We start from the raw sequence: 12,193 nt of genomic DNA on the forward strand, positions 1-12,193 counted from the left end.
TCATGAGAAGGGAAGACTCCCTGGAAAAGACCCTGATGTTGGGAATGATTGAGGGCACAGGGAGATGGGGATGACAGAGGACGAGATCATTGGACAGTGTTCTCGAAGCTACCAACTGCGGGAGGCAGTGGAAGACAGGAGTGCCTGGCATGCTCTGGTCCATGGGGTCACGAAGAGTCGGACATGACTAAATGACTAAACAACAAATGTTGGGGCTCATGCAGACTTGCCCTGGCCCCACCACTTTCCCTTGGAAAAACACAATATTAAAACGCTGAATCAGAGCAAACACCAATTGGGTTTTCTCCAGATCGATGTTTGCTCCAATTTATTGGTAAAGAGTGGGTTTTCCAGGTGAAAAAGGTGAGGCCAGGGCAAAACTGCTTGAAGCCATGCCTAGGAAGCATGGGACAAGCAGAAAACTGCCCAAACACATGCTTTCTAGGTGCAGGACAAGTGCAAGTGTAGGATCCACTGGAATCAATGGGTCAAGTTAGTCATGCCTTAAATCCCATTGATTTCAATGGGAACTAAGTGCAACCAATTTAGTCTGCTCTGCTTATGGGTGCCATGATTTAGAAGGTTTGGCTACCGCTTTCTAAGGGAAGATACATTTGCTGGTCTGGAGACAAATGTCTTGCAATGCAGCAAATATCTGTTGAAACCAAACCGATTTTTGCTGCAGTTTATAATGTTGGTTTGTTTTCACCTGTTACAACCTGCCATTGGGGTTCCCATGTTTCTGACATTGGAAATGTTTTTATTCAAAGGTGTTCATTCAGCACCGGTGGAAAAAGATGACCATGTTGAAGAAATGGTGAGTAGGAAAACTCTTTATTGCACTAAAATATAGGTGAATTAAATTGCCCACCACGGGTGATTAAAGCTCCTTGCCTGCAGTAAGAAATGCTCTTTACTAAACAAGGGTGGGGTGGAGAATATCTTTCTATTTCCTTTGAGAGGAATCCGAGACTCATATGTTGACATATGTCTGGGAACAGGTAGGTAGCCATGTTGGTCTGCCATAGTCAAAACAAAATAATATTAATAGTAAATTCCTTCCCACCAATAAATGTGAGGGATCCTATTCCCTCCCCTTTTCAATGCTTCCCCAACAGTGACTCTCCCTAGGTTTCACTGACAACTAGAATGAATCCTTCAGTGTTCATATGGGAGTTGTCTCTGGGGTACCTCAGGGCTCTACGTTTGAAAACCTCTTGCCCCCTATGGGATCTCCCTCCCAGGGTTCCCAACTACTGCAGTTTGCCTTCCCTTTAGGCAGATAAGTGGCACATTTGGCTTCACTGTCCAGCCCTCTGTATGACAGGAGAATAAGCAAACAGTTTCCTCTTCCTCAGGAAAGCTTTGTTCTCTCCTCTTCGGCACACCTCTTAAGGTACTGATACACTGCCACAGTCAGCGAACGTTTAAGCACATTTAACTTTATTAGGTAACTTGAAAACATGGATGTCTCGGGTTATTACTGGTACAAATCTTCTACTCATGTAATTCAGCTTTGTTATAATATTTCCTGCATCCCTTTAGCAATGGTAATGACCTTTCCTCCCATTTCCCAAAGCCTAACCTCTCCTTTTCTCTCTAATCCTCCACCCCCAACTGCCAACCCCCCAACTGCCTTTCCATTATTATTAATAATAATAAAATTCCTTCCAGTAGCAACCCAGAGGCCTATTTCAGACATTTCAAGATGTCTTTCCACTTTAAGAACCTAAGAGTATTAAACACCGGGTGGAGGAGTGGGTAAGAATGTGTCACGCAAATGTTGTATTCTATCCCGAAAATGCCTCTGACCCACAATAATGCCTGGCAGTGTTCCATCTGCAATTAGGGAAAAGCTTTGGCTTAATAGTTCTTTAATGCTATGCCAAGCAGATCATCCAATTACATTTGATTCGGGGGGGGGGATATACATTGTATGGTACAGGTTGCCCTCCTGAGCACACTTACTTGGGAGTAAGCCTGTTGGAGCTCAGTGAGATTTTTCTTCTGAGTAAATATTCCTAGAAGTGCATGGGTCAACAATTCCCTCTGCATTAGAAGACAAAAGATTAATGACATTAAATACCACTTCAAAGGACTGTTTGCTTTCAAATTAGTGTAATGGGCTGTGCACAGAGTATATCAGTCTTGTACCCACTACGTTCAAAGGAAGCATCCATTCTCACTCTGGGATATTTGGATCTCCTCTTCCTTTTTGGTGGCAAATGAATATGCTTGTTGTTGAGTTGGGTGTTTGTTTATAGAGTATTCTCTCTCTCAAAAAAACACAACAACCCTGGAAATTTGGCTTCTGCTGTGCTTCATTGTTTTGACTGATGTGTATTAATTCACTTTTGTATTTTTTTAAAAAGCAAACACTTGTATTCCAATCCTATTCTGACTCTCTTGAAGGTCTCAGTTGGAGTAGAGTATTTTTTAAAAACAAATAAAGAAAGAAAACATATTGACCTCTCTTTCCTGTTACTGCTCTAGGTGACGCGGTGCATTGTGGAAGTCCTTTTGAACGGTTTGTCGAAAGCTAATGTTCCACCCATCAACCCCCTGTGCAAAGAGCTTCTGAAGAGAAGTAAGTGCTCAGGTCTTAAGGAAATCCGACCCATCTCATCTAGCCCCACTTTTACACTAAGGAAATATGGTAGATGATGCAATTTCACAAGCAAAGCTATCACGACTTTGTCCGAGAACCCGTTCATGTTGAAGTGGCCCTTAATCAAGTGCGGCAAACTTGCTGTTTGTTTGGGAAACTCAAGGAGGATTACGCTTTCGGAAGATTTAAGATGGGGTGGGCAAACTAAGGTCCGCAGGCCAGATCAGGCCCAATTGCCCTCTGGATCCGGCCCTCAAACGGTTCTGCAATTGCTGCTTGGATCGGCACAATCGCCATTTGTTTTCATTTTCCCCCAGGCATCATTTTTTGGCGATCCCCCCTCACCGTGGCGGCGCCTCCTACCTCCTCCCTCCCTTCCTGGCTTCTCCTCACCCCGAGGAGAAAGGGGGCTGGGCTTTGATAGGAAGCCCGCCCACCGCCTCTCCCCATGGTTGCTCTGTGGGCTGGAGCTTGGCATGATTGCTGGCCCCTCGCCACCCACCCAGGAAAGCTGGCCTGAAAAAGAGAGGCTCTGCCACTGCCGCCGGCACCCAGCCACAGGCAGAGCGGTGGAGGAGTAGGCAGGGGGGAGGGGCTGGGGAAGAGAGGGGGGGAGAGAAGCCCCCTCTGCAGAACACGCAGTCTGGCCTGCCACTAGGTCTGGAGGACGGTGAACAGGCCCCCTCCAAAAAAAGTTTGCTGGCCCCTGATTTAAGAGCTTAACAGGAATCACTGTGCTCAAGTACATTTGTTTATTTTTCTAAGGAATTTTCTTCCTCCTCCTCATCCACAACACATTTTAACCGTCTTATCACACGCATCAGTGTAGTGAGATTATGGTCAACAGGTTGTTTCCATTCCCATCTTTGAAGTGCATGAATGTTGGCAGGTGTGTGCCTTAAGAGACAATGGAGTGCTCCTCTGGGGGTGAAGTTAAACTGCTGGAGAATCACAGTGCCTGCTGTGGCTGCAGAGACCAGTAACTCACAACTGCTGTCTCCCACAGTGTGGTGTGGTGTGGTGTAGTGGTTAAGAGCGGTAGACTCATAATCTGGTGAACCGGGTTCGCGTCCCCGCTCCTCCACCTGCAGCTGCTGGGTGACCTTGGGCTAGTCACACTTCTCTGAAGTCTCTCAGCCCCACTCACCTTGTTGTGGGGGAGGAAGGGAAAGGAGAACGTTAGCTGCTTTGAGACTCCTTCGGGATATCAAATCCAAACTCTTCTACTCTTCTTTATGCAGCCTTAGCAGCATTGAAGTGACCTCTCTGAGCCACAAGTCTGGGCAGTGTATGTGGAGGTCCTGGACTGCCCAGATGACAAGACCCCCCCCCCCATTGGCTTCATTGATGTGGTCCAAAGGAAAGCAGAGCAATACATTTGGTACTAGCTTGACTGCAAGAGTTGCCAGAAAGAGACATACAAAGTGCCATCTAACCACCTTAGGGACCCCACTGATTTGTTTAGGGCAGAAGTCGGCAACCTCTGACCCATGGGCCAGATGCGGCCCATGAAGACTGCTTTATCGGCCCATGAGCCACCCACTCACCGAGCCACCTGCTCGTCAGGTCCCCTGCGTGCCGTGCTAAACCGGCGCAGCGTGGGGTGGAGATTCCGAGTGGTGCTGGAAATGGCATCTGCACATACGCAGATGCCGGAAATCGCGCCTGCGCATGTCCAGACACCGGAAATCGCTTCTGCGCAGGCACGGTTTTCGGTTTCTGGGCATGCACAGACGCGATTTCCAGCATCGTGGACATGCGCAGACGTGATTTTTGGTGTAGCAGACATGCGCAAACGCGATTTCCAGTGTTGCGCTGCGCATGTCCGGCCCACGGACAGTCTCTGTGGGAATGATCTGGCCCATTGCTGGAAAACCTTGCCGACCCCTGATTTAGGGTTTACGCCTTAGCCCAGGGGTCAGCAAACTTTTTCAGAAGGGGGCCGGTCCACTGTCCCTCAGACCTTGTGTGGGGCCAGACTATATTTTGGAAAAAATAAATAATAATGAACGAATTCCTGTGCCCCACAAATAACCCAGAGATGCATTTTAAATAAAAGGACACATTCTACTCATGTAAAAACACGCTGATTCCCGGACCGTCCGCGGGCCGCATTTAGAAGGCGATTGGGCCGCATCCAGCCCCTGGGCCTTAGTTTGCCTACCCATGCCTTAGCCTTTTCTCCTCCTGAAGATGTCACACAAGGCAGCAGGTAAGTATGACTTCATGTATTATATGTTTATGCCACCTTTCTTCCAAGTAGCTTCAAGGCAGCATTCTTCCTTCCCATTTTTGTTCTCACAACAACCTTATGAGGTGTGTAAGGCTGACTCAGGGCCTTGCATTGAAAGCTTACAAACCAGAGAATTAGTATCTACTCCCAGTTTCCTCCTGAATGGCAAGCATTTCGTGTGTGTGTGTGTGTGTGTGTGGTGTGTGTGTGTTTTGGCATGGACATGTTCTCTGAGAAGCAACTGACCATGTGTATCAGCCTGTGAGAGTAGCCTATATGTTTCAGATTAAATATTTGAATCAGTTCACTGTAAATGCAAAACCAGTAAGTGACTGTTGTTCTGGATTTATTAATTTATGGGCTGCAGGTACGGGATCCTAGATAGGTCATCATAGGTGCCCCTAAGACACCCCAAGCTTGCAAATGTACATCTGTGGTTTTTTGAGAGGCCCAACAGTGGCCTGACGAATGAGTCAGAGGGAAAAAGCAAAAATGAGCGAAGAACTAGAGCAGAACAGAACTGAGAAATTACAGGCTCTTTTCGATGCATCTGTGGCCATGACATTTCACGGTTTGTTTTCAATAGCCTTGTCCATGAGGAGGATTATTTAAGACACAGATGGGGAATATTGAGGAGAGGAAATGGAAAACCAGATGGGAGGGGAAATGGCTGACTGATGGGAGCAATGAGCAGGAGCATTCCACAAGGCAACGTTTTATTGGTTCTCCTACTTGTTCCCTTGCAATTATATCACAATTACCGAAACAGTGGGTAGTGAAAAAAGTCTCCCACATTAAGGCTGCACGCACACTGTACATTTAAAGCGAATGACTTCGCCCCAAAGAATCTCGGGAGGCGCAGTTTGTTAAGGGTGCTGGGAATTATAGCTCTGTGAGGGGATAAACTACAGTTCCCAAGATTATCCTGGGGGGGGGGGTGTCACATGCCTTAAATATGTAGTATATATTCAACCTACGCCTGTCACTAAAATAGTGTGAACTCTTGTGCATTAATGATGCTGTTTTGGCAACATGAGCAATAGCATTTCGACCTGAATTGGGAGAATCAACGATGTTCTTTTTTCTGGTCCTCAGTCTCCCAGATGAGCTGTAAGAAGAGAACAGGAATGGGAGGCAGGCAGGGATGGAAAACAGGGCAGGCAGAGGGTGAAAACATGATGGCACCGTCCTAAAGAATCCACAACTTGTTTTGTTTTGTTTTTAGCCAATCGACAAAAGCAAGAAGAAGAAAATATAGGCAAAGATGCAGAACTTGAGCTGAGGCATTTATCAGAATCAGAGGAGTTAGAGAAGCCACCAAAAGGAACTGTGAGAGGAGGAGAAGGAGAAGAAGAAGCGAATGAAGAATTGAAAAGACAGGCGGAAGGAAGTGAGAAGTGGCACCCTGAGGAGAAAATCCACAGGGGAAATGTCAACCCACAAGCCATCTCCCAGAGAGTCCTTATTCTTTTGATGAAGCCCATAAGAAAAAAAAGGGTGATGCCGAGAAAAGAACTGAGGAAGAAGGTAGCTATAAAAGAAATCACCAGAGTGAAGAAGAAAGCAATGAGAAAAAACACAGCGAGGAGCTGGATCCTGAGCTTCTTGACAAAAAGTCTCCTCCTACAGCAGGAAGGGTGGCTGAGGGTGACCTCAAACCTTCTGGAGGCCAAAAGTACTTGGAGGAAAACGCACATAGTCAAGAGAGGGAATCCAGAAAGCAAGGAAGAGGAAGATGCTGAGGAGGAGGAAGAAGAGGAGAGCAGCGAAAAATATCACCACAGCTTTCACCGAGAAGACGAAGACTCTTATGAGAGGAGAGAACCTGATGCAGAGAAGCGAGGCCGCAGACCGAGACATTATCACAGGAAATCAAGGCTGGGCAACTCCTCTGAATACAAGAGACATCATAATGGTGAGAAGAGGGACTCGCCCGAAGAGTCTAGCGAGGAAGAAAGCGAATTCTGGGATAAAAGGAGCCACCACCCCAGACATTATTATGAGGTAGGGCACCATTTTGAGGAGAAGAGAAACTCTGGCGAGGTGCATGGCTCTGAGGAGATGGAGGGGAAGAGCAGGGGCAGGTGGCATCACAGCAGGGAGGACAATGAAGGGGGAGACATGAGGCAGCGCAGCAGGGAAAATGAAGAGAAACAGCACCACTACGAGAGAAGACTCCATGACGAACCACAAAAGGAGTTGAGGCGCCACTATGAGGAAGGGACTCTTCGCAGCAAGGCGAGTGAGGAAGATATAGGCAAGCAGCATAGCTACGGCATCCGGGATGAGAAAGGCACCAACACGACAAAGAACGGCAGCGCTTGGAATGGGAGGAGCTGTCAAAACCGCAAACTCTAGAAAAGGGAGATGGAGCAGAGGTTCTATGGTCCAGAAGAAAGGCACAACCCCGGCCCAGAAGAGCCAGAGATGAGGCGACACAGTGAGGGTGGGAGGCATGAGGGCAACAAAAGGGCCCTTCTGATGGAGGAGGGCTATCCAAGAAGCCACTACCTTGTGGAAACTGTGAAAAGAGCTGTGCCTCCACACATCCCTTACTACCAGCAGCTCAGGTGGAAGGGCAGACACGCTGAAAAGAAGGGCGGCATCGCCGATCCGTTTCTGGAGAGCGAAGAAGAAGAAGAAAGAAGAGGAGCCCAGGTCCCACCCAAACGAGAGCGCTCTTTCCCGAGTATAACGATTATGACACGCCATGGGAGGAAGCAGCTGACGGATGGCGTGAGCCGCAAGCATAACAGCAACGACCCCAGATTTGAGGTGAAAAGGCAATACAACCGGATGGATGAACTTGCCCATCTTCTGAGCAACCGGAAGAAATCTGCAGAGTTCCCAGAGTTATACAGCTCCAAGGAAGACGTGAAAAGGGGGCACGCCGTGAGGAGCGGCAAAGGGAAACTGAGTCAGCGGCCTCTCACGCTGGAAGAGGTATTCCTTTATGATTTTGTATGAAATGCTCATTTTTTTGGGGGGGGGGAGGAGTCAAACTTTAATTTCAGCAACATGACTAGGGCAAAAGCTTATGACTGCCGTCATTTCCAAAGCCTTATAGTGGTGGCCTGATAGCAGGATCAGCAAGTCCTATCCACGGGGTTGTGCCCTACAATGGGCAAAAGATTCCTGCATTTCAGGGGGTTGCACTCAGAGGACTCTTGTGTTCCCCTCCAACTCTGATTCTGTGATTCCCTATTCTAAAATATCTCTACATTTCGCAGTAGAGGCTTTCACTACAGAGTCAGGCAAATTTTATTATGCACATTTGTTTTGAAACTGCTGATTTTAGTTATGCTTTGATAAATTTTTATGGTGACTTGTTTTTAGAGTTTGATTTTATCAGTATTTTTAATGAGTATTTAATATTATGTAAACAGCTTATAGGTTTTTGTGGATTAAGTGGTGTGTGTGTGTGGTGTGTATATATACACACACACACACACCACCACACACACACACACACACATGTATACAGTCATACCTTGGGTTGCGTTCGCTGCGGGTTGCGTTCGCTACAGGTTATGAACGCGCCGAACCCGGAAGTACCGGAACGGGTTACTTCTAGTTTTCGGCACGTGCGCATGCGCAGAAGCACTAAATCACGCTTTGCACATGCGCAGAAGCGCTGAATCATGCCGCACACATGCGCAGATACGGCGCTTCAGGTTGTGGACCTTTCAGGTTGTGAACTGGGCTCCGGAACGGACCCCGTTCGCAACCAGAGGTACCACTGTATATATCTTGTTAATACTTGTTTCCCATATACCTTACAATGCAATCCTATATATTTTCACTACAAACTAAGTCCCATTTGGAATGGAACTTGCTCCCAGGTAAGTGGACGTAGGATTGTGTAAGGTCCTTGGGTGGTTGCTCATGAGAAACCAGGCAAAACTCCAGCCGTTTCTTTAGTAGTTTTATTGTGCATACTATGTGCAGCGCAGAGCTTTAAAGTTCATGTCTGTATCAACCGTCTTCAGAATCCGGGAGTGGCCCCTTCCGGTTCTGACCCCAACATAAGAGTTTTGGTATACGAAATCTCCACCTCCCCTCTTTTCGTTTCACCCCTCTGCGTACTTGGGGCGACGGAAATAGCGTGTCTCCCTCCTCGCCCGCTGAGCGAGAGGAGTGCAGGGTCTCTCCAACATCCCCAGAGCCTCGGCTCTCCAGCTCCTGAGCTGCCTGCTCCTCCCCAATGGAGACCTCGCTGCTCCCTCCGCTGGATAGGTGCTGCTACTGGTCAGGTGGGGCTGAGGCTCTCTGTAGCACCCCGAGAGCCCTTCCACCTCCCTGCGCTGACCGGGCGACAGTTCCCTGACAGATTGCAACCACAATCATAGTTTTTCCTTAGTTGCCCTCAGGAACTTCTCCTAAGGTGCTAACTGTATCCTGCTGTTCTGTAATTGGCTCTACTGTAATCTGAATCTATGCCAACCTATTGTGGGTGTTTGGGCAGGGTGCATATTTTGGGTTCCTGCCAGCTACATGATATTGGGATTCACTCAGCAGTAATGAAGATTTATATGTAGTGCATGATATCTGACCCCTTTTCTTCTGAGAGCAACCGGATATTTAAACAGAAGCACATTTCTTCATAAACTCTAGATTTTTGGAGAACTGTTGATTCACAACTGAGAGACTCTCCTTTTAGTATATGGGACAGAATACTTTGCGATGTTTGCCCTTGCGGAACTGACCGCAGAGCCTTCTGCAAGGCTGCAAATATTTCTCATGAGTGGCACATTCCGACTCTCGGTACTACATGATACTACAGTACAGTATGCTTCTCTGAAATTACCGACCGAGGGACTGTAAGGGCAGTGGCAGAGTCACAGCACTAAAATTGCTATCCTGAGAAAACCCACAAGCTAAATTACTTGACCTAATTGGTGGGAAGGTGCCAGGCATTCCTGAAATGGAATATGTTGTTGTAGATTTGAAATGAGCTCTGATGATCGGGCAAAACAAACAAAAACCACCGCCCAGGTACCCCAATGTAACAGGCTAGTCCTTAGGTTTAATGTAGCTCCACATCAGTGCGGAGGACAAACTCGCAAAACATGAACTTGCATAAACATTGTGGTGTCCAATATTGCGTTCCTATGGTGGTATTCATGGGAAGAATGTCTGGGTGTAACCAGGGTGCTCACTGGAGAGTGAATATGAGAGAGCAAGCTGGACTGGAGATCCAAAGAGATTCCAGAAAAAAGGTCTGGGATCTAGCTGGTCACCAGTAGTAGTTGTTGTTGTTCAGTCGTTCAGTCGTGTCCGACTCTTCATGACCCCATAGACCAGAGCACGCCAGGCACGCCTATCCTTCACTGCCTCTCGTAGTTTGGCCAAACTCATGTTAGTAGCTTCGAGAACACTGTCCAACCATGTCCAACCATCCCATAGTTCATTATGTGTATTAATGGTGGCAGAGAACACCTTTCATGGGATTCTCTCATTTGTGGAGGTGTTACTGGTGACCTGTTGACCTGACAAAGACAACAGGTCACCAGTAACACCTCCACAAATGAGAGAATCCCATGAAAGGTGTTCTCTGCCACCATTAATACACATAAGATGAACTATGGAAGAATTGTTCCTTCAGGAACCCTCAATCCAGGCAATTTGAGGCTTTAAAGTTCAGAACCAGCACTTCAGATAGCCCAGAAACAAACTTAGTAGCGGATGAAGATGTTGATGATTGGGAGTAATCTGATCTTGGCAGCCAGGGTCTAGACCCAAAGCTATTAATGTTTTTATTAGAGAACGTTTGATTACAAATCAAGGTTCGCGCAGTGAAACAGCATATACAATTCCTGTGGAAATTGCATGCAAAGAAAGTTTTAGTACTTAACTGTAGGAAGTATATAGTAAGGCATGGAAGTCCGTCATGTACAAGGTAGATGGCAGGTTGAAGTCAACATCTGACTAAGGAATACAGTGGTACCTCAGGTTACAGACGCTTCAGGTTACAGACTCCGCTAACCCAGAAATAATGCTTCAGGTTAAGAACTTTGCTTCAGGATAAGAACAGAAATCGTGCTCTGGCGGCGCAGAGGCACTGTCCTCCTCTATCATGTCACGAGGATCCAAAAAGCTGGTACAGTTGGGTGTCAGCAGTATGCTGATGACACCCAACTCTGCACAGCCTCTCCTGGGAACTCCATGCAGCTGTTAAATAGCAGAAGCTGGATCCTAACAATACCCTGTGGGGAAACTCCTATGGGCCAGCATAAAGGTAAAGGGACCCCTGACCATTAGGTCCAGTCGTGGACGACTCTGGGGTTGCGGCGCTCATCTCGCTTTACTGGCTGAGGGAGCCGGCGTACAGCTTCCAGGTTATGTGGCCAGCATGACCAAGCCGCTTCTGGTGAACCAGAGCAGCGCACGGAAACGCCGTTTACCTTCCCGCCAGAGCGCTACCTATTTATCTACTTGCACTTTGAAGTGCTTTCGAACTGCTAGGTTGGCAGGAGCAGGGACCGAGCAACGGGAGCTCACCCTGCCGCGGGGATTCAAATTGCCGACCTTCTGATCGGCAAGCCCTAGGCTCTGTGGTTTAACCCACAGCGCCACCCAAACACCACCTTTCCTTTCAGCTTCCCTGACAAGTAGGAACAGAACCACTTCAGGCAATGCCACCGGGCCCTTTCTGCGACAAGAAAGGGCGGTATTGAAGGCTGCTGAGAGATCCCGGGGGAAAATAGCGGTGTCACACCGCGAGTAAAATAATATGTGCAAACGAGCAATGGCCAGGTGTAGTTTTCTTCCACCTTGAGGGGTGACAACACGCCTTTGATGTAAGTGATGAATGCTAAAGAACAAAGGAATATTTGTACCATGATCCGGGGTTGCTAATAAAGAGTAATCTAAACCTGTGGTATCTTGGCCTACAATGATTTGCATTGTTTCCATTCTTCACAGGAAAAGGAACTGGAAAATCTGGCTGCTATGGATTTGGAGTTGCAGAAGATAGCAGAGAAGTTCAACGGTAACAGGAGGGGATGAATCTGGCCTGGCCTAACGTGGGTATGGGAAAGTGCAGCTTTGTTTAACAGTATACTATAGTTACTGGTGAAGTCACTGCCACAAGTGTTAACTCTCCTTCCCTTCCTAATAAAGAAGTAAATGCAGTTTACTGCCCACTAGTTACCCAAGTGATGGCTTGCACAGGCCCAAGTATCTTTATTCCAAATATGCTAGGAAGACCAGATCAGCATGAATTTTAAGCATCTAGACCTGTGCGCAAGGCAGACATTTTAAAATGCGTGTGGAAATAATTGTGTGTGTATGTTCTTCAGAACTATGTTGTCTCTTAGTTTGAAATAATAAAAAAGTATGTTGTTCACATT

At 47.2% G+C, this 12,193-nt stretch overlaps 1 protein-coding gene across 1 annotated transcript in view; it reads left to right on the forward strand.

Annotated features, from left to right (window-relative positions):
• The window catches only part of CHGB (chromogranin B), a 68,510-nt gene extending 56,317 nt beyond the window's left edge, over positions 1-12,193 (forward strand). Inside the window, 8 exon segments of the mRNA XM_033142831.1 lie at positions 771-817; positions 2,494-2,587; positions 6,067-6,294; positions 6,297-6,555; positions 6,557-7,478; positions 7,481-7,557; positions 7,559-7,784; positions 11,766-12,193. Coding sequence (XP_032998722.1) covers positions 771-817; positions 2,494-2,587; positions 6,067-6,294; positions 6,297-6,555; positions 6,557-7,478; positions 7,481-7,557; positions 7,559-7,784; positions 11,766-11,849 — 1,937 coding nt within the window. The 3' untranslated portion in view covers positions 11,850-12,193.

This window comes from Lacerta agilis, chromosome 3 (assembly GCF_009819535.1).
Source record: "Lacerta agilis isolate rLacAgi1 chromosome 3, rLacAgi1.pri, whole genome shotgun sequence".
Classification (NCBI taxonomy): Eukaryota; Metazoa; Chordata; class Lepidosauria; order Squamata; family Lacertidae; genus Lacerta; species Lacerta agilis.